Source organism: Lepisosteus platostomus, chromosome 1 (assembly GCF_059453375.1).
Source record: "Lepisosteus platostomus isolate fLepPlt1 chromosome 1, fLepPlt1.hap1, whole genome shotgun sequence".
NCBI lineage: Eukaryota > Metazoa > Chordata > Actinopteri > Semionotiformes > Lepisosteidae > Lepisosteus > Lepisosteus platostomus.
The window spans coordinates 64,897,335-64,924,522 of NC_142611.1; the positions used below are offsets into that span (position 1 = coordinate 64,897,335).

Consider the following 27,188-nt stretch of genomic DNA (forward strand, 5'->3'; position numbering starts at 1 on the left):
TGGCGTCCTGTCCAGGGTGTACCCTGCCTTGCGCCCGTTGCTGGCTGGTTAAGAAGCAGATGGATGGACCATAGACATGTTCAGGAACTGTGCTCTGACAACGTTTATCCTTCCACAGCGCCCTCTACTGGTGCAGTACCCCAGGGTGTCTGCTGCCAGTCCCACTATCTGTGAGAAATCTGCTTCCCCTCTGATCTGCAACACTCCTTAATGCCTTCATAAATCACACTGGATCGGCTGCATGTTAAAAAATGCCTCCGAGAATGGTAAGAATCCCTCTTCTCCTTTCACCTCAAATTTTCGTGCCCCAGTTCTGTCTCTTGAAGCTTTGGCTAGAAGCACGCTCAGCCTAAACCCACCTCACTGGAAAACCACCCCTCCAGACATAATGGTTTGCGTCCCAGTCGGCTGAAACTTTTTTCAGGGATAAAGTTACCGAGGGGAAAAACCACTTCTGGCACGAGATGCTTTTCCTGGAGCAGTTTTGGAAAAGCTGGCCAGTGAGAGCCCACAGGCTAGAGGGGGTCCTCACGTCAGCTCACTGGCCAGGCGAACACACCTGCCCATGTGGGCTTTGGAATCGGCCCTCCCAGCGCCGCTATGTTCAAATATGACATTTTCTGGGCATGCCGTCGTAAAAAAACAACAACATCCTACTCAAAATGGAGAAAGCTTGAAAGCTCAGAGCGTTCCACTTCCCAGGAAAGGGATGAGGCGTTGCTTGTGCTTGGTTCAGGTATCAGTGCTGGAAGAAAAGAGGACAGGACTCTAGTACAGCAGCCAGTCCTGGTGAAGGCTCTCCACACACGCGCCCGCGAGAGGGAGTGCCACCCCTATCCCATCAGCCCCCACCGCCTCCTGGAATGTTCCAGTACCGCAGTCAATACATCTCAATAATGCATCGATTATGCTTGGGTTCCCACTGCACTTCCAAAAGAAGACCATCACCTCTTCTGAATGCAAATCCATTTTGATAATAGCATCACCCAAATAAACCAATAATGATGGCACATGAGAACGTGTCCTAAAGGAGAAAACATATTTATGGCAGCACACCTACAACCCCATTAGAGCAAAAGAAAAACTGATCTATAGATGCTTTTCTATGCCTTTATGCTAAATAATAGGCATGTGTTTTGTGGCTTAGGTTATAGTTGTAGCAGTGTATAAGTCCATATCTCTGGGTATCCTGGTACTCTGTTGTGACACGATTCCAAGGATATTCACAGCACAACAGATCTGTCGCCTGCACATGTATGGTTGAAGGTTCCCCAAGACGTTAAATATCTCTTGCAAATTGGTGGGAATTCTCGCTGAGCATCACAGGAGTAACCCTGGCTGCTTCACTGAAGTCCTGAGAACGTTTTTTTTTTAATCTGAACAGCTATCTATCAATGTTTCTCTTTCTCCAGCTGTTTCATGGGATAATATCATCCACGAAAAAGCAATGCCAGCACCCGCTGATGAAGATGATCTCCGGGGGTAACAGGGGGCACTGTATCTGTGAAACCACAGCCTGATAAAATAATCAAATTGCCTGATGGGTGTAGGTGTTTTACACGGGACCCGGATGCACGTCACTGCAATCCTATCAGGGAGCTAATAGGATACGTCCGCGTTCCAAATAAAAACAAGAATCCAGGACCTTGTCCGTCGTGCCCTGCTCATCAGTCTCGGCGCAGAACGTGCTCCCGCCCTTCAGTGGGATGTGTAGATGAGACGGCAGTGAGAGCTCTCCAGTCCTGCTTGCCATGTAACCTCGGAGGGCTGTGATAAATAGTGGCGTGACAGTAATAACAGAATTAGACGGCTGCAGCGAGGAGCGACGAGCAGACCTGCCGTTCATTAGTCAGGCGCAGGGGCCACCGCGAGGCCAAGCTCTGTTTTGCATAAGCAAGGCTGCCGGAGCCGGGCAGTGATGGATGTCAGCCCAGTGATGCACATACTGTACCGGGGGGCGCGGGGGGACAGGGGGCTCATTCTCCTGCGCTCGTTCCCGCCTGCAGTGTTTCTCGCGGGGCAGGCCCTGCTGCCACCCAGAGAACTACGGAGCGCGGGTTCGCCCACGCCGCGAGGGGCGGAAAGGGCGCTCACAGTGCTGCGGTGTCGGACTGCGACCCCGTTTGCTTATTTTGCCGAAGAGAGAACATTCCTGAGACTGCAAATGAGCCCTGCTGTAGCACAGAAATACTCCGTTCCAGCATGTAGTTAATAGATCACCATGCACATACAAATTAATCTGCGGTACACACTGAAGAAAGCACCTTCTTTGCTTAGTTTCTTTATCAACGGGGTACAATTAACACTCTTTTTTAATCCATGGTTGAGATATTTTTACTCCAATATGGAATCTAGACATTCACCGTCCAAATAGGATTATGATCTTTTTAATTAATTACCCTGCTTGTTGTCGCTTTTAATTATTTGTGCAGGAACTGCAATGCAGGCATTTTTAATGAGAAACAGAATGAACTGACATCTGTTTAAGTTGCTTACATTTCCTTTAGGTTTCGGGGTGTGATATTTAGGGGGCGGGTGAAATGCACTCATCCCAGTAGACCTATTCATAAACTCAGACATGACGTGGAACAGTTTCATCGCACCTATACTGTGTGTTATTTCACTGCATACCACAGGAGCAGTGCATAGGAGCACACATGAGCTACCCAAACAAAGCTGAGCAACGTTGTACAAAACCTAGAACGCAGCACAGAAATACTATAGCCATGTGAACATGGCAACTCCAGATAATGTTAAAAACATGATCTCCAAACATAACATTAACAACTCCACAAAAATACCTTCTTGCCACCTCTGGTGCTTGAAACCCTCAGATATTGCAGAATAGGAAGAAAACCTCAAGCAATGTCTAGTGTAAGTTAACCACTACCCTCCACTACATCTGGGAGGCCATTCTCGTTATTAATAACAGTGTTGTTCTAGCTGCTATTAATAATAATAATTAATAATAATTGCTTACACTTATATAGCGCTTTTCTGGACACTCCACTCAAAGCGCTTTACAGGTAATGGGGACTCCCCTCAACCCCAAAACCAGCACAAGCACAAATTAATCATTTTAGTTCTGCTATTACGGTTTAGCAATATTAATACAATTAATTTATGCTAATAGCAGTGCAGTATAGCTTTGCAAGTGTTAAAAGGCATTTTGTTCCTATTTCTTTCGTGGTTACAAACACAATGGGAACATTCCTATGATGCATAAATCCAAAACATCAGAAGATTTCGTTAGCTCTTGCATCGGGGGGTGTCAAAATCCGGTTCGAGCTGTTTTTTTTTGTAAATCAGAAACAACAAAACAGTGCAATTGATCACTCAGCTCAAAGATAATGGACTAGGCACTGAAGCAGCAGAAAAATTTAACACGTTCTTTTGTGTCCTATTTAAAGCTCCGGCGGAGGCTCTGAGCAGTCCTGCTGACGAGGCAGGCTTGTGTATATAGGTCTTGTGCAGCTCTCAATGGGAATGACTTGAAGTTGCAGATTTGCCTGCGCGCAAGCTGCGTGAGTGGGCAGTGTGCACAAGGGGTGGTTCTGGAGGGGAGGAGGTGTGCATGTTTGCGAGGGGGGTTGTGCATTATTTTTTTCTTTCTCTCGCCGTGCGTGGGCAGGAAAAGAGGCCCACTGTTTTCCTGGGCTCTTGCACACTCGCAATTTCCCCGCGCCAGCCGCGCGGCAGCATGAGCGCGAGCGGTTCTCGTGCCAGCGGCTTCGCAAATCGAGTTAGCCCGAAAGCTTTGATTTAATTCCGGGAATGGGGCTGTAATTCGTTTAAAATTAGCTGCGCCTTTTTTTTTTTTGAAGAGCGAGTGAGAATCAGGCAGGGGAGGAGAGCTCCATTAACATTAGTAGGTTGCGGCTGGAGAGGAGGGGGGGAGAGAGAGAGAGGCGGCAGGCTGGAGTTCCGTCCAGAGGTGCAGAAGCGCACGATGTCGATGTCTTCACAGACGTTGGAAGTAAATAAAACCCGACAAACAGCACGTCAAACCCCGTCTCTGCCTGTTCCATCTCCCTCGTCTAAATCCCAGATAAGGCCATCTGGTATTTCAATACAGTTCTCTGTCGCTTCCGAATCGCCGTACCGGGTGGATCCTGCGACTGGACTCGGTCGTGAGTGTCAAACCTGGCGTGATGTGTAGAAAGTGAGGCGATTCTCCTTTCTGCTGAAGCCCGTTTTCCCGTCCCCTGAAACATCAGAGCAGACAGTCCGCCTGCAGAGAGCTTGCGCGCCGGAGTCGGAATGTTGCCCGCCGGGCTCAAACTGAGGAAGCCTCGCCGCTGTGGTTTATTAAGTGTACGTACCCAATACAAATGATTAAAAGGTCTAAAAAGAACGAGTCAAAAAACACCAAAGCTGATTATCATATCGATAATAATTTAAAAAGAACCAGGCCTCTGAACGGTACTTTCCAGATATGCAACTTAGACAATACGACTCCACACTTTCCTTTGATAAGAAATAAGTTATTTTGTTAGAATCAAAATAAATTAAATTTCGTCGACATATCTAGAAGTTCAAAAGCCCCCCCTGAAAACACGGAACACTACTATGCTTCTTAGGGCAGCTTCAGTCCTCGGATATGAAGAAAGCGGTTAGTTCAGGTAGGGAGCTGCGTCAGCACGCGTAGGCAGCAAAGGAATAAGTGAAGGTTTATTCCATGCTGAAAGGAGAAGAAAGGAAACACAACGTTTCAGCATGAAATTAACCTGTACTTGCTCCTATGAAGAAAGCAGGAAGGAAGAATAGTGCACACGGTGCTACAGCGGGAGTAAGGGAATTCTCCAGATGCATTGAAACAACAGTGCTTGTCGTCATGATTCAGATACAGGAGTCGAGACTATCATTCCTACGAAATCATAATCTGCGTTCAGGATATTCAGGGCCAGACCAGACAGCTGTAAGAGGGAGACACCTAACCCGAGTCGGCCACTCCGGGGTCCACCCGTGGAGGAGGAGAGGGGGGGGGCGGCTGTACAGCCTGGAAAGTGCTGAATGCGCGCGAGGGGTTGGACCACTCCGAAGCGCGCCCTGTCCGGATGATTGATGTCGGGAAGAGGAAGGGAGGAGGCGGAGGGAGGGGGGAGGCTGGCGAGGCCCACCTCCGAGCAGAGTGTCACGTGTAACAGAAATATACACAGTCGCCCTTATTTTCCCTCTCGGTCTTCACTGGGCAGCACGGTCTCTCTTTCCCCTGCCTTGCCAAGGCAGAACTGTCCTTTAAGGAGCCATCCGTCAACCAGCAACCAGCAGAGCTCCCCGGACTGAACGCTTCTCTCCTCCCGCGGAGCAGTTGACACCGCCTGCGCCGAGAGAGCACCAGGCCCTGCTTCAGCACGGAGCGCCTGTCTGACGTCAGCCGGCGCGCCGGACTCGGGCAGGAGCGAGCGGGTGAGTGTCGCCTCACCTGTCGGAGCCGCCCCTCCCTCCCCCCGGTCTGGGCTCAGCCGGCTGAGTCTGAGATCGGTCACCGGGCTCTGAGCTATGGGCTTTTTGGATCTACATTATGGATAGAATCTACTTTCAAATCGGGACGCAAATGCAGTGCGTCTGGGTCATTAAGGACCCCAGAATGCGGTAAGAGTTAGGGTGTTAACGCCGTGTCCCAGCTCAGCTGCAGTTCCCCGGTATTTTCCCTGAAGAAGCAGTGTCTCTCTCCGGCCCCTAAACCGCTGTGTTCTTTCAACACACTGAGCCTCCACCTGCCTGCCAGTGTCCTGGACAAACCCCACTCTGCTCCTGCACAGTCTGTTCTCCCTCCAGCTCCTCCTTCACCCCCTGGAGCAGCAGTGCCCTGAGCAGTGCCTCTCTCCTGCCCTGAGCCACTGTGCAGTGGGGCTGCTCTACACTGGGGGAGACGTGGGCCCCCTCCTGTAGTGAAACACTCTGCACTCAAGCTACAGAAATGCGCAGAATGATTTATGGATGACTGGGCTAAAAAAATAAAATGGTTTTGCAACCAAGCTGAATGTTTTTTCTGCGTCTATCTATGTCTGATTGTGTCCGGCTGCAGCACAGAACCAAGTGAAGGACACGAGTACCTTAATATCTCGGGGTTTTGTTTGGTTGAAGCAGAGCTCTTTGCCTGCGAGTGTCCATACGGAGCTTCATCAACACGCAGAGGAACTGGACAGTCACAGGGAGTCCAACTTAGAAGCCGTGGAGGAAAATCTAACCTCAGTTCAGCAGCAGGCGTGTTTCCGAGCTGGACTGAGCTGTTTAGCTTGGTGCAGCCTCTGCTCAAGCTTCTCCAGCCATGATGCCACCTGTGAGCTCAGAGAGGAGTCACTGGGTTGTTGTTGGGATCCGTGTGATCAGGTGCAGAGACATGCTGCTGTTCTCTTCTGCTCAATGACCTGTATATTCAAGCACTTTGGGCAGACCCTCACACACACCATTATTTAAGTTTGTTACCGTATTTCTGCTGCTCTTATACATGTCATGTCTTCACTTGGGCCCCTATAAGACGCTAAATTTTGATTTATTATCTGTCTACTCCCCACCTTGCAACCTTTGTTCATCTCACTCTGGCCTTCTGGATGTCCTCCAAGCTCGTTTTTATTCTGTGGGTGACAGGGCCATCTCTCGCTGCGCCCCAAAGCTCTGGAAATCTATCCCCAGGGATATGAGAGAGTCACCTTCCCTGATTGCATTTAAATCCAGACTCAAAACCTTTTCTTTTCAGAAAGGCTTTTACTTAATTAGTGTCTGTGTCAGCTCCTTTTTCTAATGACCTTGTATCTTGTGCTGCATCTCTAACCACTCATGTTCTTTAGAGGTGCTTATTCTCTAATTTGCTATCCTGGTTGACAGTTCTCTTTTCTTATTTTTTTTCACGCCTACTGCAAAGCGCTTTGAAATGCTACCTTTAAAGATGCTATATAAAATTAAGTCCTCTGCCTGGTGTTCCAGTGTGGTCGTCCCCTGTACGCCCATGTCACACAAGGCCCCTGCGCACCTGCTCTGCTGGGATTAGGGTGGTTCTTCTGTCTCGGCACAGGGGGGGGGCGGAGAGTTTGTAAGTGATTGCAGCACAGCCCCGCCTAGCCCAGTGATCCAGTTTCTGAGTCGCTGTTTCGCTCTGCGGGCACTTAAATGTTTCCCCAACAGCCCCTTTACTTCTCAAGTTTCCTACAAAATGCTTGGGAATTGTCTTCAAAGCAACGCATCACTCAATACCAGAACACCCCTCCCCCAGTGAAGTCATCAATCACTGACAGAAGTTCTTAAAAAGCAAACAACAAATTGCGTCATATCCTTTTCCAACACCAGCTTTGACTGCTTCAGGGTCCAGAGTGAAACAAGGAGCTGGGGACAATCACGGGAAGGGTTTTTGGAATAAAAATAATGTGACATAGCTTTACACCAAGAGTTGTAGGTGAGTGCCTGGGAACAAGGTGCACAGTCTTGTTACTGCAGACACTGATACTTTGTGGGCCAAGATCCTCCAATTAATTAATCACTAGCAACCTAATCCTCTAGATGAACATACTTTCTTCTTAAACTGTCTGCTAGATAACTGTGTTTACAGAACCCTCTCATTTAACAAAGACCGCTTATCCTTGCGGTTGATGATTGTGATGAATGACGCAGCACTGCACGTTATTCATTTGCATATTTTAATACTACAATTGAAAATTAAACAAAAGGTGTGTACAGCTGTAGCTAAATCTTATAAATATATGTTTTCTACATAAGAACTTTAATCACCTCAAAAGTTACAAAAAAGGGGAAGGGATTATTCGGTATGAACATATAATTTATTTTACATAAATACAAATAGAATTGAAAAATTACACTCTAGGGGGCGCTCGAGAGCAGGGGTGGTAGGGGTAATATTAAAAGTAAAGAGACAATTTAACAAGCAGGAAATGAACAGCAAAATACAAAAACAAAAGAATAATCACCCGTAATTGTTTCCATTTAAATCCTTGAAAAATCCTTGACTTTGTTTTCAAAGGAAATACAAATATGCATAAGAAACCCTGTGTATTTTCTTTTTTGCTTACCCTGATAATTTCAGTATTCATGGCTTAGGTAATGTTCAATAAATGACGACCAATAAATATTCCACATGCATTTCTTTACAGAGCTTAAATACAGAGGTAATAACAGGATAATACTGACGGGATATTGGAGGATGAGAGAGCAGCTGGAGTGATACAGTTTTCGGATGCATTTCGCTCTCACATAACGATGGGAGCCTGAGGCATTTCCAACCTCCAGGTGCCGTTTTCGCCATCTTGTGCAGATCTGTCCTCTCCCCGCGGCGAGCGCGACGGACACCTGACCTGAGTTTTTGAGTCGGGAGTTTGCAAGAGGAGCCTGTGAGAGGTGTTGGGCAGCTCTTGGGGGTCGGTGCTGAGACGGTTCAAGATCCGTTAGATGACAAAGCAAATCCCGGCTGCCAGGAAGGGGTTGGGGAGAACCCTGGATGAGCACCTCTAGACGCAGCCCTGTGATGCGAATTGATCCCCCGGGCAATCACAACGGCTGATCATACTGCTGTGCACGAAGGAGGGTCAATCGCGAACTCCACTGAGTCTTGAGTTCCACAGGAAGTGTTACAACGGGGCCTTAATTCTCTTCAAGCGATGCACGGTCATACCGAAGAGGTAAGAGGCTGCTAACATCATCGTTGTCGCTTTTGTACTGTAGCCTTTGAAAAAAGGCAGCTCATCACCCCTGCCCAGTGTCCACACATAGTGTGTGTATTAGTTACATGAGGGTGGGAGGTTCGAATCTGCAGTCACAGCCTGAGGAGAGGACACTTGAGCTCAAATAGGCTCAAGAGCTTTAGTTGTGACCATCAAAGGGAAGGGCTGTTGAAATGGAAGATGAATTTCATTCAAAGGCAGTGCAGAAAGCGTCAGCTGCTCCTGTTCTGCGTCCAGTAAAGATCTGATGACAGGAGCGCAAATGCAACATGACAAGTCGATCATCCAGCTGGGTGTCTAATGTGCTTCTATTTCCGTGGCCCACCAGTCCAGAGTGAAGAACGGACTTGCAGGCGAAAAGTTGCATGTTCTAGTTAAAACGGCCAACTGGCTGTGTCCCTCTTACAGGAGAAGATCTCCCTTCCGAACTGCAGAGACAGACCTGCACTTCCTGCACAAATGAGCAGCTCCCGCATGGGAGCCCATGACACCGAACGCACGACTCTTTCTGCGGGTGTGTTGCGAGGATGCTGATGACACGCGTTCAACAGCATCATGAATTTGACCTGGGCCCTGTTTAATAAAACGTCAGTGCTCGTGCTACAGAAAGACAAACGTTTTGTAATTTTGTGAGTACAAAAGTTTCTTTCCGGTGCTCAGTAGATGTGTCTATGTAAGCTCATTAGATTTGCTCAGTTCGGAAATGCCAGAAGTGTTGCAGATCCTCATGAAGAGAGAGCTGTTTTTAAGGGATGTGTCTGAGACACAAGGGGGCTGAAGGAGGGACCTGGGTACTGGGAGTGTGTGTGTGTGTGTGTGTTGGGGGGGGACTGGAGAGTAAGTGGTCTACAAGCTCTCCTTCTCTTCTGCTGAAGTCGCTTTCCTGGCGGACTAGAGAGCCAAGAGCTGGCCGCTGCCCTGGCCAGGCAGGTCAGGCACGGTGAGAAGGCTGCGGTTTCGCTTGTGCTTCCGTGTCTGCGGCCCTGCGGCGAGTGCCACCGAGGCGGGGAGCCGGGGTTTCGGGGAGCAGAGCCAGCGGTGATCGAATCGCCCCAGCGCCGAGAGCCGGCTGGGGGCTGGGGGCTGGAGAGCTCGTCGGTCAGGTGTGTCCTGCGGGGCGGCGGGAGGACGGGGGGGCGTACCAGCCCGCCGTGACCTCGCCCTGTCCAGCTGAGACCTGCGCGTCCGCCACCTGAGTCAGAGAGGGATTCAAGTCTGGAGAGGGAGAGGGGGGGAGAGAGGGGCGACCGCCGAGGCCGGCCCTTACAGGTGTGTGAGAGTGGGCGGCTCCTGAGCGATGTCCTGAGCGGTGCAGCAGTGCGAGCTGAGCTCGGTGTAGGAGGGGTTGGGGTCGCAGGGGCCCAGGCCGTGCCTGGCGGGGCTGGAGGCGGGGCAGGAGTAGTCCATGCTGGCGGAGGAGGGGTGGGGGAGGTGGAAGAGCTGGGACGGCGGGTGGGAGGACAGCAGGGCGGGGGCGTGGGGCTCGGCGAAGCCGGCCCCCGAGTATCCGGAGCTGGGGTTGCCGTAGCCGCTGTCCCCCGGCACGCAGAGCTGCTCGTACTCCTGCGCCAGCGAGGTCGCGGCGTACCGCTTCTGCGCCGCGGGCGGGGGGCACTCGTAGGGGGGCGCGGAGTAGGCGGCCAGGCCGTAGACGCTGCTGCCGGGGGCCGCCTTGCCGTAGGGCTGAGAGAGGGGCGCCTCGTAGCCCAGCTCGCCCGAGAACGAGGAGCCCGGCGGGGGGCTGCGGCTGGGGGACAGCCCCCCGAGGGGGGAGCCCAGCCCCGCCCGGCCCTTGTGGTCCTTCTTGTACTTCATGCGGCGGTTCTGGAACCAGATCTTGATCTGCCGCTCGGACAGGTTGAGCAGGGCGGCCATCTCCAGGCGCCGGGGCCGGCACAGGTAGCGGTTGAAGTGGAACTCCTTCTCCAGCTCCACCAGCTGCACGTTGGTGTAGGCTGTGCGGGCGCGCTTGGACGCACCCCCTGGGGGGCTGGTCTCCCCGCTGCTGGCCGACTCCCCTAGGCGACACACAGATGGACAGACAGGCAAAGAAGCACATGTGTGTGTGAGTGCGGACAAGACACAGGTACGGGGGGGGCTAGAGAGCACCTCTGCAGTCGCTGATCAGACATGCATTCAGCTGCAACCTAGCTCACTCTGTGCGTAAAACATCATGCTGTAGGAACAACAAGAGGCATGGCGCTCAGTGCGCTGTGTGCGTCTGGAAATGACGCACTGTTTGGAATAGCTTCTGTATTTCGCAGTATTTCAAAACCAAGCCTGATCTGGACTGAAAACAAACCTTCATTCGGGAAGCAGTGAACCAAGATGCAGAGGAAAAGAGACGACTGATGTCAACACTTTCAACACAAACTCCATCTCCTTGTGCTCGTCCTATCAGACGCGATCGGCTGTGCACGTAGTACAAATATCCGGAAGCAGACTGGATTACTGGACAATGGCTGACTGCTGCACGTGGGGGATATTTGGATATTTTTAACAGCCATTAGCAACACAGACTGAGGCTTAGAGAAGAAGACAGGAAACTGCATATCAAGGATTGAAAAAATACATTGTTTCACACTCCTGCGCCAAATCCCAATGCATTTTGGATACATTTACTGAAGCCTTTTTTTTTTTAAAAAATCCAATTTAAATCTATAAGAGCTGCTCCGGTTTTCTATTGCAATTTAATTGCCTGTCTCCTGTGTTAAACTAAAGCCATAAGTCTTCAGCGAATGTGCGCAGCATTTTAGGCTTTGTAGTTTTAATACATTTTCTCCATCAGCTTCCCAGGCAACATACATGTCGGCGGCCTTCCGTTTTCTCGGAGAGACATCAGAGTGAAGGTCACCTGGCTGACATCAGCTCCTACACCTGTCCATCTGTTACCCATTGCAAAACAACTAGCTGGCAAACTGACCAGCCCTGAACACCCAGCTCTCCTCTCTGCGTTAGTGTAACAAATGCAGTTGGATTATTGACTTCAAAGCCAGGTCACAATTGTAAAATGAGAAGCAGTTTTTTTTTCACCCAGCCACACAAAGGAACCGATCAATTGGTTGATTGATCCTCAGATCCAGAACAGCTTCATCTCTCTAATGCGGTACATGCCCACCATTCCTGCACAATCAGAAAACGGTGTGGAAGAAATAGAAAGGCCATAAACAACGTGGCTGAATGGAACCGGGATTCGTTTTATTAAATTCCGTTTGGAAATGAGATGAACGTCGAGTCTTGACCTTTTACTGCGTGTGGTGGTGAGGGGGAGTGAGCAGGTTCTGTCAGCTACGGATACAAGGCTTTACATGGCTTGGCACCTCAATACCTGTCTGAACTTTTATCGCCCTACTCCCCACCTCGCAACCTCCGCTCTTCAATTTCTGCCCTCCTTACTGTCCCCCAAGCCTGTCTACATTGTATGGGCGACAGGGCCTTCTCCTGCTATGCCCCCAAGCTCTGGAACTCTTTGCCCAAGGATATTAGAGAGTCACCTTCTCTAAACTCCTTCAAATCCAGACTCAAAACCTTCTTCTTCAGAAAAGCCTTTACTTAACTGGTTCCATTCTTCACCCCTCTGCTCTTCTTAGTACCACCTTCCACGGTCTCCTCTATTGTTATTGTTGTATTGTTGCAATTATAATTGCGTCCTGTCTTGTGAAATTGTCTTATTTATTGTTGTAGTCTTCTTATTTATTGTTATTGTCATCCTGTAAAGCGCTTTGAGAAGCCACCTTTAAAGGCGCTATATAAAATAAAGTTTATTATTATTATTATTATTATATGCTTCCATTTTCTAACCACTTCTGCCAATTCGCAGTCACAAGGGAGCTGGAGTCTACCCTGGCAGGCAGCGGGCACAAGGCAGGATACACCCTGCACAAACAGGGCCAGTTTTCCAGACTAGCGTGTCTCTGGACTGTGGGAGGAAACCCCTGCCAACACAGGGAGGACAAACACTCTCCACACAGACAGCACCGCAGGAGCTGAACCCAGGGCCCCAGCGCCGCGGGGCATGAATGCGGACCACTGCGCCACCATGCTGCCATTCCAGCCACAGACAGGCCTTTGAAATTTAGACATCGCTTCTTTTTCTTTTCAGTCCCGTTGCCCACACACACGCACAGCTGCCGGCAGCTCTCAAGCCGCAGGTCTGCAGGCAACACTCCCCTCTCATCACGCGCCTGAGCCCGGGCCCTCTCCAGTCACGGGAGGATCACCTCTAGCAGATGATGGGGCGAGCCCCTGCGTCAGAGCCTTCACTTCTCTCTCGCCAACGGGCACGTGTGACGGTCCCACCCAACACCTCACCCACCTGCACGTCGCGGGAAGCGTGGAGCTCGTCTTATCTTTTTGCCTCTCACTCCTCGTCAACCCCGACCCCCCCCAGCACCTTACCCCATCGGCACGTGTAGGTCAACTAGAGGGATTCAAAACCTAATTAAGGGCTCTAATCTCCCTCTTTCATGTTATCGTGCTGCTACTTTCAGAGAAAAGATAAGAACCGCCGCCCCCCACACACACACACACTCGCTCATACGCACACACACAGGCACCACCAGCATGCACACAGACATCTCTGAAAAGGCCTGAGATTTCACAGACCAGCAAGCCCCCATCTCCTTTCAGTTTAGGGGTGGTTGACCCCGCCCAATGCCTTGCCTGAAGAGAGTGGCCGAGACCCCCCCCTCCCCTCCCCTCCGATGCAAAGTAAAAAATCTGTCTGTCGTGTTTAAAGTGCGCAGCTTGGCTGCTGCCGGCTGTACCCCCGTCTGAGCTGGAGATCAAAGTCAGCCGAGAAGGAAATAAGGTGGGGAGACTGGCGGGCTGTCTCGCCCTGCCTCGGACAGGCAGTGTCCCAGCCGTCACAGGGCGAGGGCCTGCTGCTGGATCCCACTCGCAAGGCAAGACAGATCACCCCCTGCAAGGCAGCTGCAGGTTACGGGAGGGATGACAGTTCAGAGAGGAGAGCGCTCCCAAACTCCACCGCGCTTAACGCCCCGAACAGGACCAGTCCGCAGTGACCGGCAGATTAACTTGAAAGGATGACCAACATCTGAGCCTTTACTGTTTTATTGACGATTATTTTGAATTGATGATTATAATGATATATGCGATATGAATGATATGCAATCATTGTAATGGTTATGTATGTATTGAGGATTTGTCTGTCAGATCGCGGCTCCAGCTGAAGTGAGCTTTTATTTAATAATAATAATAATAATAATAATAATAATAATAATAACTGCTTACACTTATATAGCGCTTTTCTGGACACTCCACTCAAAGTGCTTTACAGGTAATGGGGACTCCCCTCCACCACCACCAGTGTGCAGCCCCACCTGGATGATGCGACGGCAGCCATAGTGCGCCAGTACTCTCCCCACACACCAGCTCTCAGTGGGGAGGAGAGCAGAGTAACGTAGCCAGTTCATAGAGGGGGATTATTAGGAGGCCATGAGTACATGAGCACATTTAAACGTACTCTTTGGTGCACTCCGTTCTTCTCGGCTGAACGTGTAATTGTCTTAGTTTTGTTGCTCATCCCGACTGGGGTGCTGCCTGTTACCACCAATAATAAATCAATTAGTTCCGAAATGCACACAAACACAACCATCCCGTTATTATTGATTCACGGTTTCCGCCAAACATCCGCTAATGGCCCTTTCCTTCAGTCAGCCGCTCACCGCATACTAATTCATCCGTGCCATATTAGAAAATAGGTCATGTTTAATATGTAGAATAATGCAGATCGGGGGGGCACAAAATTAAAAGCCCTAGTGGTGAGTATCCTGCCATTTAAAATAATGCAATCCAGGAAGCTATAATTTCCTGTAATGCAAGATTCAATACAGAATGTGGAAAATCTCTGCTTCACTCACTCACTGAAGAAGAAAAGGACAAAAACCCTGCCAGCCTACGAGACACAGAGCGTCTTTCCCTGTACAAGCTCAACGCCTTTCATCATCCAGTAGTGTTCAATTAGGTGGGAAGGCAGATCCTCTCTCTCTTCCCTGGGTGTGCCACCAGTTTGCATGCCACTGCGTTTCTGTCCACGTTGAAGTCATAGATATACATTAGCCCATCTTGTCTTGAACCCCAAGTCTGAGCCCAGTCCTCACCTCATCCAACCCTTAACCCTATACCCCTCCATTCCTCTTCACTCTAACCATACATCTAGAGTGCCTGGTTAACAGTGGTAGGGGCTGTGGGGAGGGGAGAGCACGTGGGAGAAAACCACTACTGGACAGAATGTGAATCTCGTTCGGCTGTGGAGAGACGACCAGTGGCCCTCATCCATTACAACTCATCCTGGAGGCAGCCCAGCAAATCAAACTGGGAAGTCGAATGATAATACACGTGCGCTGTATTGCACAGGGCAGTCTGCAACCAAGAGGTATATTTCCTGGGTCTCATCTGGGCAGGGGGACATGGGGCAAAGGGGGTACCTGGAAAGCATTCTGCTCGGTGCTAAATGGAATATATACTGGAGCTTGTGTGCGTGGGGCTATAGAAGGTGACAAGTGGATTGCATGACAGTGTTCCTGAAGGGAACCCGTATTTTACAACAGAACAAACTAAAAAAAGAATAATAGGGTCAGTCTGTGGTCTGTTGAGAGGCAATTGAGTTAGCATGGCTTTGCCAAGTCAGCAAAGGCACCTTACTCACGTGTTCATCATGTGAACTGCCCTGTACTGGCACTGTGGCACACACTGTCTGCGAAATACCCTACGGGTTTGAACTTGTACGCAGTGCAGAGGAGGGACCGCACACCCTTCGCTCCTTCCTAAGCCCTGGAGCATGTGAGAGCATATCGGAGTGTTTGAGAGTACGCTGGAGTACTGCAAGAGCCACACTGACAGAGGTCCATGTCGAAACTGTGTAGGTGAAAGATGAGAGGTTTTGACAAAGAAAAAAAAAGTTCTCCCCTTGCCTTGAATTCCCCAGATGGGAGACAAACTGGAGTCTTCAGTCACGGAAGGAAGGGGAAGGAGAGGTTTCGAAATAGCTTGACAAGACACCTGAGTTTCAGGGGTACCTTTAGGGATAACACAGAAGGTGATTTGGCACCAACTGTTGTTTTCTGTTGGGGAGGAAGGCTTTCATCCTCTCCAAAAAGAACTTTTGGAGAGTTTAATTCCAAACCAATTCCCAATTCCTTAATTAACCCAATCACCATCTTTAGGCATCTAGATCTTCAGCTGCCCACTGAAGATGTATTTAGAGGCTGGGGGACTTGAGACTCTACAGCATCAGAGCTGGAGATCACTCTTACAACTGACTGGCTGCAATTTTGGCCCTGGGCTGATGTTATAATGTCTGTCTAAATATGAAGGTTACTTCTCTTCAGTCGGTGAAACTATTTCGGAGATCCACCAGGAGCTGTTTGTTAAACAGGCTGTGTGTGTTGCCGTCAGACACAGCAGGCACCTTCAGAGCTGAGTGTTTTTTGTCTTCTTTGACAAAAGACATAGTTATGATTGGTGTTTTATTAATGTCTAACACCAGCCGGCTAAATTCTACACTTGTACAGTCTGAGCTCCCTACAGCTCCCCCTTAATCTTCCTGGAGAATACGTTTCTCTCTCCTCCCCTGATCTGCTGTGCAGTGGGGCTGCTCTATCACTCATTTGGGGCTCCACTTCAATACTGGGTGAACTGAGTCTCCTCCTGTATGTAAAGACTTTTCTGGGACCCTTTGCAAGGTGGGGCACTATAAAATCACAGGGATTTGTGTTTCCGAGGTCCTTCAAACTACACCGATGAACGTGGATCTTAACTTGTCATGATAAAGCTGATTTGGAGCTCTACAGGTTCTGAGGTCTCTAAAAGAAGGGATTTTAATCCCTGGTGTGCAGGGTTCTGCAGACCTTCTGCATCTTCTTCAGCATTAAACAGTTCTTCATCTGGCACAAATGTTCGAAAGACCCAATTAAGTTGTATATCCCTGGTTCGATTTACAGGGACCCAGAGCCTGCAGTCTGGAGGTGGGGACGTTTTTTACAGAAATGTACAAATACAGCCGGATTGTGGTCCCCACAACCCCCCCCCCCCCTCCCCCGTCCATACCAAACCAGGGTCATTTGAAAGAGACCCTTCCAGTCCGCTCCTGTGAGCTCCAACCAGTTTCTTAATTGTTTAATTGACAACCGGCAGGACCAGTCTCAAGTATTCCAGGTGCTTGATCCCATGAAGTTCTGGGATGGAGCAGGCTGGAGGTGTTGGCATGAGGACATCCCCATGGACTTCCACCTGATGTGCGTGTTACAGAACACTTTCCATTCACGCTGTAACTGCTTCACTCTGCTATAATGCAGGGTCGCGGGGGGGGCCGGAGCCTACCCCAGCATGCAATGGGAACAAGGAGAGGTACACCCATGGATGGGATGCCAGTCCATTGCAAGGCACACACACAGAAACATACCAGGGCCCGTTTTCCCAGAATCCAGTTAACTAGCCAGCCTATATTTGGACTGGGAGGAAACCCATTTCAAAAAACCCCGAGAAACATACAAACTCCACACAGACAGCACCCCAGGAATTGGGCCCATGACCCCAGCGCTGCAAGGCAGCCATGCTGACCACTGTGACACCCTGTCACCAGCTAAAGAACGCCCCCGAGAAGAAAATGAGAAAATTCAGAAAAATGCCATTTTAAAGTGGAGATTTTCCAGGGATTTAGGATATTAAGATCCCAAGGGATTCCGGTGCCTCACTCAGGACTGCAGGTCCTGCTCCTTGGCTATGGTGTCTCACTCATTTCCTGTGTCGGAGCCCTCAGCTGCGACCGTCAGGCGGCAACATTCTCAGCGCCCTTCAAATTAAATGATATATTTTACAGCTTTCGCGCAGAAAATGTGGATTTTCCACGCAGCTCTTAAACTTTGGCCCACCATGATCCCGTCCCCTGGGGCACCAGCGCTCTCCGCCAGTAATGTTACTTTTCCGAGCAGAAAACATCATCCGCCGGCGAGACGCCGCAGCTGAGAACGTTTCCTCGTGTTTATATCGCGCATCATGTCGGGGAAAGTATTACAGCAACGAACATGAAAAATGACTGGCGTGCGTTCTCACCCCAGGCGTTAATTGCCAAATTAACTTTCTCCTCTCTGACTTATTAGCACGAAGGCGGATTCCCCCCCCCCCCCCCCCCAAAGTATAATTTAAACGATTAACCAGACAGCGCGAAAGGATGAAATAAAAGATAAAGGCCAAAATCACGTCCATCCGCATCCCAACCAAGTCAACACGGACGGATTTCATATTTTTGTAACCAGTCTTTCTTATTCTTAGTTGTGTGACGCGACGTTTATTTGCACCGCGTCCAGACGAACAGATTAAAAGCAGGAAAAGGCAGGAAAAGTCGCTGTTTATCCCATGCTTTTCGATTTCAGGATAATAAGGTGGTTTTGAAACACTCGATTATAATATTTTATTATTATTATTATTATTATTATTATTATTATTATTATCATTTTCATTATCAGTATGAGAAATAATTCGAAAGAAACTAATTCCTTTAAAAAAAGTTTTAATTGTTGTCGTTTTGGTTTTCAAACCCAGATTTCAGGGAGCACGGACAGCGGCGTGGGTATTCTCTTTCGGGAAATGTGCTTGTTCAGCTTGCCAGTTCTCTGACTCGTAGTATTTTCCCCGATTAAACAATGAAATTCTTACTCGGCGGACTGGTGTGGTTTTTAAGGCACTATTTTATTCTGAATTGGTTTATTTGCCTTTTTCTTAAGGTCTGATATTTAAGTTCACTTGTACTGTTTAGGAAACACGTGAAATGGCGGAAAAGAGACGGTAAAATTATTATTATTGATGTTGTTGTTGTTGTTATTATTATTATTGATGTTGTTATTATTAATATTATTATTATTAATACTATTATTACTTATAATAAAAAATCGGGTACAGCAAGTTTTATTAAACCAAAGAAACAATAAATAATTCGAAAATTCGCAGATGAATCATTTGAATCCTTAATATTGTAATGTATTTAATAGCCCTTTTGTTCGTAATTTGCTGACTCTAGATCTCACACGTGGTGGTCTTTCCCAAGCGACTAGCTCCTTGCCTGACCCTGCGACGGGGAATCACGAAGAAAGTTAAAAATAAACGAGAAAAATTAGACAAAACTAAATTTCTGCCTCTACTGACACGTCTCTCTGGTAGTCTTTAAAAATCCTCCTTTAATTCGCCCTCAGAAAGCGGCACACTGCGTGAGACCTTTGCAAATGCCATTTTTCAAATCTTCAGATTCATCGATATCTGTCATTGGCACTTTGGAGTGTGGCAGACACAGAGCTGGAGTTAACCAGGGGCCGGTGGTCGCTTGCTCCAGACAACGCTCAACAAATAATGAAAATATTCATGTTATCAGAACACTGCATAAGCATGAGGTGGAAACGAACTGTTTCTCAAAAAGAAAGGGTAAATGCTGGAAATAAGGCAAAAAAAAAATCAAAAGCTCCCCATATCAATTTCATATGGCCACCGACCAAACGTGGAACAATACAATTATATGTATGAAAAATGTCGGGTGCGTATTAATAGAAAAAACTCCAATCGAGTGCATATTTATAGAAATAAATGATTTTATCGGTGTTTCGGCGAGTGAAGAAACACAGCAGCAGGAACGTGTCCTTACCTGATACAGCGGAACTGGGGTGCTTCTGTTTGGACGTCTGGCGCCTCTCTCCCATCCAGGGGAAGATTTGTTTGGGCAAATGAGTGCTGGAGGAAGAGGTGCTGGCGATTCGGGCTTTGTCTGCGCCAGGGCTGCGGTCGGGCGGGTTCGAGGCGCTTCTGCACGGGCTCCTCTGGGCCGAGGTGGTGCTGGAGTCCGGCGAAGGGGTGAGCGGAGGGTGGCGGAGAGGGGTCTCGGGCAAGTCGGGGACGCGGCAGCCGCTGGGGGCCGCGCTGTGCTCGGGGTCGCTGCCGGGGTCACATGGCGAGTTGTCTTCGGGCAAGTAGTAGGTCAGGGACTGATACTCCGCGGGAGTTGAATACAGTTGCTGGAATCCCAACGCAGTGGGGTCTTGGCACGAGTATTCCAAGAAAGGGCCTGCATTTTCGTAGTACAGCGCCTTTTGCATGTCGTTTTTTTTTTTTTAAAGGCTGTGACCCCCCTCCCTTCTCTGCGGGTACCTACTTCTTCCAACGCCCGAAGATTTATTTATTTATTTTATTTTCTTCTTCCTCGCTGGAGACCTGACGCCTTTAACATGCCGGGCAAGCGAACTCCCGCGGTCACGTGGCTCTGCGCTCCAATGATCGGGGCTGCCGGAGTTCCAGGGCGCGCGCCGAGCGAAGCTGATGGAGAGCTCTTCCTCAGCGTTCACTCCACCGGGCACGCCAGCCTCTCTAACCTGCACACAAACACCCGATTACATAAGAATAAAAAGAGAAAAAAAATCACGAGCTTGGGTACTGCGAGAGCTCAACTTGGGGGAGAAATTAATAGGAGACGGGCATCTGACGTTACACCTGCCTACTTGTTTGTCTGGGCTCACAAAACCGCCGAGACGACACCGAAAGGATAGCCTTGGACTTTAAAAGGGCCAGTTTTAAGCACGCACGAAAAGTGGTAGGTTATTTTTATTACAAGGTCTTCTCCAATCTGTTTGTTTTGTCCAGGCTCCGCGATTTATAAAGTTTTTCAAACATCCCGCGTTCGCAGCAAAAGCCTGAGGATTAAAGCACACGGATCTCGGGATTATTTTAAAACATCCTCCAGATTTCGTCCCCAATAATTTTACGCGTGGGGCGTCAAGGATAGATGATTTCTCGCTGAGCCCTTATCAACTACTTTAAACGAAGTTAACGGGGCAATTTGTCCAGTTGTGATAAGATGTAATTACAGCACAGCGCGTTAAACTCCCGGGCTTTGTCTCTCGCCCTCTTTGTTCCAAGCCCGTTTCTGAAATTACGGATTTTTGAATTAAAAAATGACGCAAACGTTTTTAAGAGTGAGGTGTAACCTATTAGACGGAGGAGGAAATGTATTTCAAAACGAAACGATTTTATAGGAAACACAGGGTGGGGTTGAACAAAGAGGAAACGAAAATCATTACTATGCACAGACAGTGCGAAGGACACAAAAGAACCTACCCCTACTTCAGAGCCCTATCGAATTTTTTACATTAAAAATCGCTGTGAAGGCCATTTTAACTACAGTCTTCCTGCATTGAGGGGGTGGGTGGGGGGTAATTTAAATTCAGAACTAGCAGTTTTAATAAAAATAAATATTAAGCTTTTTTCCCCTTCTTCTCGCCTGATAGACAAATTCCAGCAACTCCTTCCAACAATGGGCAGACAAAGAAGAGAAGTTTGTATAAAACCCGCGTCCGACACCAGCAGCCCAAAGAAACGCAGGACTCCCCCGGTAATCTGAACTGCTTTTTCTAGCAGCCGGGATGTCTTGACATCGACAATGTACAATCTTTACGTCATATTTAACGGGCACATGTAAAATAATATATGTACTAAAGACTCGATGCACTGGCTTTCGATGGCGAGAGGCCAGGACGTTTTAGCGAGCCAACGACCGACAAACGGGAGGTGGGCAGGTTCGATCTCCTAGCAAATAAAAAAAACAAGCAACTTTCAGAAAACAAACACAAAAACACCTCAGACATACCAAGCGAGCACGATCTCTCTCTCTCTCTCGCACACACACACACCACGTGCGTCTGGATCCCTCACTGGAGGGAATTAAATTAACGCCTTTGAATCCCAGGTAAAAAAAAAAAACAGAACAAAAACGGTTTAATGCCATAACATTTTGGCGGATTTGCTCTCTTTAAAACTCAGGCAAAACTCCTCTCCAGACCCCCCCCCCCCCTCTCTCTCTCTCTCAGCCGCGGCTGTGCGGTAGCCAGAACTGCCCGGAGTCTCCCGACATGATGGATGGAGCGCACAAGAATGCAAACCCGACTCGACCCTGCCTCCTCTCCAGATATAATCTCCATTTAATTTACCTTCCCGGCATCTCGCCTTGCAGCGCAAGGTGTAGCGGAAATCCAAGCAGACTCCCGGCCTCCGAGAGAGCGGGGCAAATGCCTAAAGCCTTCGACTGAAACGCAGTCATTAAAGTGTGTCAGTTTCACCGGGCACAGCACTTTCTTCCTGTGAAAAACCAGGAGGAATTATCGACATCGCGAGCACAGACCACCCCTTTCCAAAAATACTTGCACAATGGAAACGAATTATCTACAGGCGTACGCATATAGAGAGGCCTACGCTTGAGATTAATTGCTTTAGAATTGAATGCACACAATTCCACGCGTTAATTCCCCACTGGATGCCAATTTGCGCTATTTTTTTAATTGTTTTTTTTTTCGTATTGTTTTCGTTACCGTCGGGCTGTAAAACCACCTGGGTCTAAGCCGAACTAACACGACACTCCCGCTCGTTCATCATGAGCGCCACGACGGAAAACTGAAACAGGAGACGCAGGTTTCTGCCAGGAGCCCATCGGATCAGAAACATGTGGCGTTTTGCGGTCCTGTACAACAGGATCCAGAGCAACCCCCTGATCACTGTTAAGTGTTTCTACGGCGGAAGAAGTATCAGCCACAGTCAATGCTTGGAACGATTCAAAACACAGCTTGTGTGCATGAGTGTATAAATACACACACACACATTCCTCAACTGCAATCACATTGTGTTATGCACTGCATTTGATTTCTTTGCGAATAAGGCTCACACAACAATCTCTGTAACAGAAACGATTCATTATAGCCATCTTTTGGGTTATTAAGAAAGCAGTCGTTCCTTAACTCGGTCCGATTGTACTTTCGAAATCAATCTTGCTTTAAAAGCGATTTGTTATTTAGAGTTCAGTGCGTCGCTGTCACAAGACTTGTCAAATTGAAGTATTCAGTATGCATATTACAAGTGCTGCTTCAGCCCTGCACCGGGCGCCATTTACATGAAAAATCGCTCCACTCGAGTGCGCAATGAAAACAAATAAATAGTTATTAGTTAAGTAAAATAAGTAAATACACAAATGGACAAATTGGTTTAGTGTTCGTTCGCTGCAGCCACGCGCTCTGGAAAACACAACGATTTGAGCTTTAAAGCTCGTTTCCATCGCGCCGGGGGTTTTGGGGGGTCATAAATCTGATTCATCTTTGTTCTCGTCTGTGTTGCGGGTCATTTCTCCCCCTCGTTTTCATTCTGCTCTTAAAACCCGGGCTCGGGGCAGGGGAGGCTCCCTCGACAGCCACAGGATTTCTAGGAGCGACCGCAAACCTCAGGAGCACGCAATTCAACAACATCGGCACACACTTGTGATCCACGGGGTGCACCATCCTGTTCGACAGAGAGCCGTGCACTAGGTCAGCCTCGATATATAGGGCATTCTGGATAAAAATAGCACAGGTATGAACCCAGGCAAATCGAATACGTGAAAATAAAAATAATTAATAATTATCAATCCTTAAAAGTGCAACGATTTACTTGTATGCGCACACGACTTTAACAACAACAACAACAACATAATAATAATATTAATAATAATAATAATAAACCAGATGCTTTTGCGGTTGAATTTCGAAGCACTTACATATTCTCAGTTACACAATCCTAACCATTCCCACGAACTCATTCACCGCTAAATGTGATATTTTAGAGCCATAAAAAAATATTGTTCATCCCTCCACTCTCCTCCATACTCTCTCTCTCTCCCTCTCTGTCGATGGCCTGCCCTGAAATTGAAAAAGAATTTCTTGATCGTCAGACTACTGGAGCAAGACCGTCTTTTAGCCTCTCCGCAGTGCCAGGCGGCTCCCCGTGAACTCTGGTTGAACCGAGATAGTGGCAATAAATCATTTTCCCCCTTTTCTTCCGCGAAAGCGCGCTGCTCGCTCGCGGCGTCAGGCCGGCTCTCTCACGCGCTTACCTTCGAGCCTTTCGGAGGGTTTGGGAGGGACACCGACTGACAATGTGCTCTCGAGCCGGCCGCAGCCGCAACCGCACGCACGGATAAATAAATAAAAAAAGAGGAGAGAAAAAAAGTTAACCCGACGCCTCGTTTGCCGTGTGGGTGTGGCAGACTGGAAATTAAAATAATCTTTGAAAATATATATATTTCGAAGCCGAAGGCTACATAGCTCGGGGGGCTGCGCGAGGCTGGGCGAGTACCGAGTCCGGTCTCGAGCTGCTGTAGCACAGTGTTGTTTTCCGTTTTCCGTTTTCCCTCGCGAGGGGGGGGGCAGCAGATTTTTTTTTATTCCATCTGAGATTATTATCGTTTAGTGGTCGTTAAGAGGGGGTGTCTGCGGTGGTTTGCGGACGTAAGGGGCGTCATAAATCGAGATGTAATCAAGAAGGATTTTTTTTTTGCATTGATTAGAGGAAATTGACGCTGTAACTGGATCCCGACAGAAAATAAAAATAGGGAGTGAAGTGGAGTGGGGAGGGGGGGATGGCGAGATGTTAGCATGGATGTAGCAGAAAATTATCTCCTAAAATTGCGACACGCACCAACGCCAACCCCCATCCTCGTGCCAGAATCTTCACCCTCCGCTCAAACGTCTGTCCCATCTTCAGAAAAATCTTCTGATCTCACAGCCATTGGCGTGATGTTTTCTGCTCTCATGCGATTTCAAAAGTTATTTTTTTAAATACTTAGGTCTCTAGTGCTCGTCCCGAGCCTGTTCAGCTCATACCGTCTTCTCTAAACGAATGTGCTTTATTAATGGGGGAGGCGGTGCAAGTGCTTCTGTAAAATAAAGTAAATTAAGAATCAGCGGGCCAAACACAAGAAAACACACAAAACACATTCAGTTTCCCGGTGACCGGTAAATTCATATCCATATTAAGCCGACTGCATGGTCCAGCTCGGTCCATTCTCGGCTGCTTCGCGGGCGCAGCGTCTCTTCCGAGAGTTTTCAAGACTCGGGTCGTGTTTTCCCAGGAAAGAGGGAGGGGGGGACTGGGAGACGGGAGAGAGGAGCGGGCGTAGCCCACGGAAGGACGCTAATGGGGAAGAGGGATCTGGAATCGCAGGCTGGAACGATGCATACAAATGGAGCTGTCTCTGCGCAGCCCGGCGAAGATTTATGACTTCATTGCCTTCGATTGCTGTAAACAACGCGGAGTTAAAGAAAAGCTCTCGAGTCGCAGCGCGCGGGGAGAGGCTTCAGAACGAGTGTGGGAGGAAAATTCTCGCGAGTCGGCAACTTCTGCCCCCCCCCCCCCTCCGGGCAGTGCAGCAGGCGTCGGGCTGTTGTATGTCCCCGTGGTTAAAGTGTAACTAGGAAGCTGTGAAGAAGTGACTTTCTATGTGCATGCATTCAATACACGTGAATATCAGTGTTACATTTTGCAGTCCGAGCTGGTTGATGAGCTATTGCTTCTTCCTTAATACAAGATAAAAATGTGTGTGTGTGTGGTGTGGGGGGGAGGTCAAACTGTTCCCAAACTTTCAACTCAGCGGGGTTAGAAGATTTTAACTGGCTGAGAAGAAATCAGGAAAGAAGACCTTAAAAACCAAAGCCGAAGAACGTGATATCTTGGTGGTTTTTTTTTTGTATTAGTCTGTTTTGAGCGGAAACGTTATAGAACAAATGCCCGTTGAGCTCGGAACCGAAGGGAACCCGGAGCAAGTGAATTGTGGCCACATACTCCTGCTGTGTTTCTGTCGGTGTAACGCGCCACTCTTTTGAGTGGGTTTCACATTCAAGGTAAAAGGCCCGCGAGGGGAGTCAACATATTTCTGTTTCTAATGATGATGATTTAATTTTTTGTTGTTGTTTTTTTATGCTACTCGAGTTTTGAAAATGCATGCCCCGTATTAAAAAAAAAGAAGTTTTCCTCAAGGGTTTGTAAAATATGTCAAATACGTTTGTGAGTTTTATTATTGCTGTGATTATAACAAGTTTAATTTTTATGTTACAGTATCCTTTCATTTCAAGTGTCATTTAAAAGCCCCGTTGTGGTGATTAAACTGGGTTGTAAATTCCGGTCTTGCTTTTTGAGGTAATAAAACTATTCCTCACTTAACTGCTATTCCCTTATATCTCACGTGTGAACCCTATATATAATATTCCTGAGAGTCCTGAGAAAATTAAGGATTGACATTCACTTCTTCACTTTTTTTGTTTGTTACTGTTTCTCTGATTCAAATCTCAGAATTAATTTATTAATGTAATGCTGTATATATATTTTAAAAAACCACATTAAAGCTGTTATCTCCCTTTTGGTCTTTTTAAATTTGGGCTTTGTTTATTTAGTATCTTATTTTAATTTATTACTATGAATAGTTATAGGAACGATTTATATAGTTAACTATTTTATTTATAACTGTTTTTTAACTGTGCAATTCTTTTCCTGAATGGACGCCCATGACAACGTGCAGCAGGGGTGGCATTCTGTAATAATACTGTACGATACCTTGAGTCCATTGTAGTTGATTGATAATTTACAGGGAAATACAATATGAATCTATCAGCAAAGACACACAGTGCAGATACAGTTACATGCGCGAAACGTTCATTTACAGTCACGCATATCAACCAAATGATAGTGCTTAATATGCATGCAAGTCTAACCTAATTTCTTTCAGATGCGCGCCAATCGAACTTTAGTGCAAAAGTTGTTCTAGTGACGGCTGACGTCCTACAGAAATTGAGCTGTCGTGTCTGAGAATGTCGAGGGGATCTGCCGGCCCAGCTCGCTTCACTCCCAGCGTGTGTACTGTGTAATTAAAGACGACTGCGCCTCGCCAGCTCTGCAGCTCTCCCGATGCTGCTATAAATCACGGCCTCGCTCTTATCTTCCTCCCGCGTGTGGGCCTGGCGCAATCTGCGGAGTTGCAAAGTACACAACAGATTGTTTATTTTTTTTTACAAATGTATCGGGGATGCTTATTTTTGTACGATCGAATCCAGTTCCTTGCAAATCCATCCCAGGTTTTAATTTCCTACAGCGAGTACATTTGCGTCGATAAACAATACCAGCGACTTCCAACAACAATAATAACAACCGCAACAACAAAAAAGACAACAACAATACTAATACTTAATAGTAATAATCATTATTATTATTAACTATTATATTTGTCATTTTAGTATACTATGTGAAAAAATTACACTCCCAGTACAACACAACTGAAGTCTGCAGGCCGCTGATACCAAGCTTTCATTTATGTTTCTTTTTTAATAAAACGTCGCATCCACAGTTTGAGTTGTGTTCGTTTTATTCTCTTATGGACGAGCCACAGAGAACTAATTGTGTTAACCGCATAACTCCCCCAGCCCCGCGCACACAGTTGTCTTTTGCAAAATTCAAATGTTTTATTTTACAAAGTGGTAGAATATGCATCATTTCTAGGGTCCTTTCGATTGATATGGTGTTTCTTTTTTTGTTGTCTATTTTTAGTGCTTCTATGTTGTTTATTTGTAGCGAACTGTACAGTTCGTACTCAACCCACAACGATTTCGTGAACTATTTCGAATTTAAATCGAATTTTTGTGTTTTGTTTCTCGCCACTAATTGGGC

General features: G+C 47.7%; 2 protein-coding genes and 1 long non-coding RNA gene across 3 annotated transcripts in view; 1 reads left to right on the forward strand and 2 right to left on the reverse strand.

Annotated features, from left to right (window-relative positions):
- The first annotated feature begins 3,430 nt into the window (after nt 1–3,430).
- LOC148678454 (uncharacterized) lies at nt 3,431–5,981 on the forward strand. The gene is made up of 2 exons (XR_015939174.1): nt 3,431–5,409; nt 5,782–5,981. It is a non-coding gene; the product is annotated as an uncharacterized LOC148678454 (long non-coding RNA).
- A 1,639-nt stretch (nt 5,982–7,620) lies between these two features.
- On the reverse strand, nt 7,621–19,777 carry LOC148678455 (homeobox protein Hox-D3a-like). The gene is made up of 2 exons (XM_088633561.1): nt 19,330–19,777; nt 7,621–10,693 (listed from the first exon to the last, which is right to left on the reverse strand). The coding sequence occupies exons 1-2, from the start codon at nt 19,775–19,777 to the stop codon at nt 9,939–9,941; spliced, it is 1,203 nt and encodes a 400-aa protein (XP_088489687.1). The 3' UTR covers nt 7,621–9,938.
- A 137-nt stretch (nt 19,778–19,914) lies between these two features.
- Nucleotides 19,915–27,188, reverse strand: part of hoxc4a (homeobox C4a) — an 84,957-nt gene continuing 77,683 nt past the window's right edge. The window contains exon 6 of the mRNA XM_088633564.1: nt 19,915–20,050. Coding sequence (XP_088489690.1) covers nt 20,020–20,050 — 31 coding nt within the window. The 3' untranslated portion in view covers nt 19,915–20,019. The remainder of the gene's footprint in view (nt 20,051–27,188) is intronic.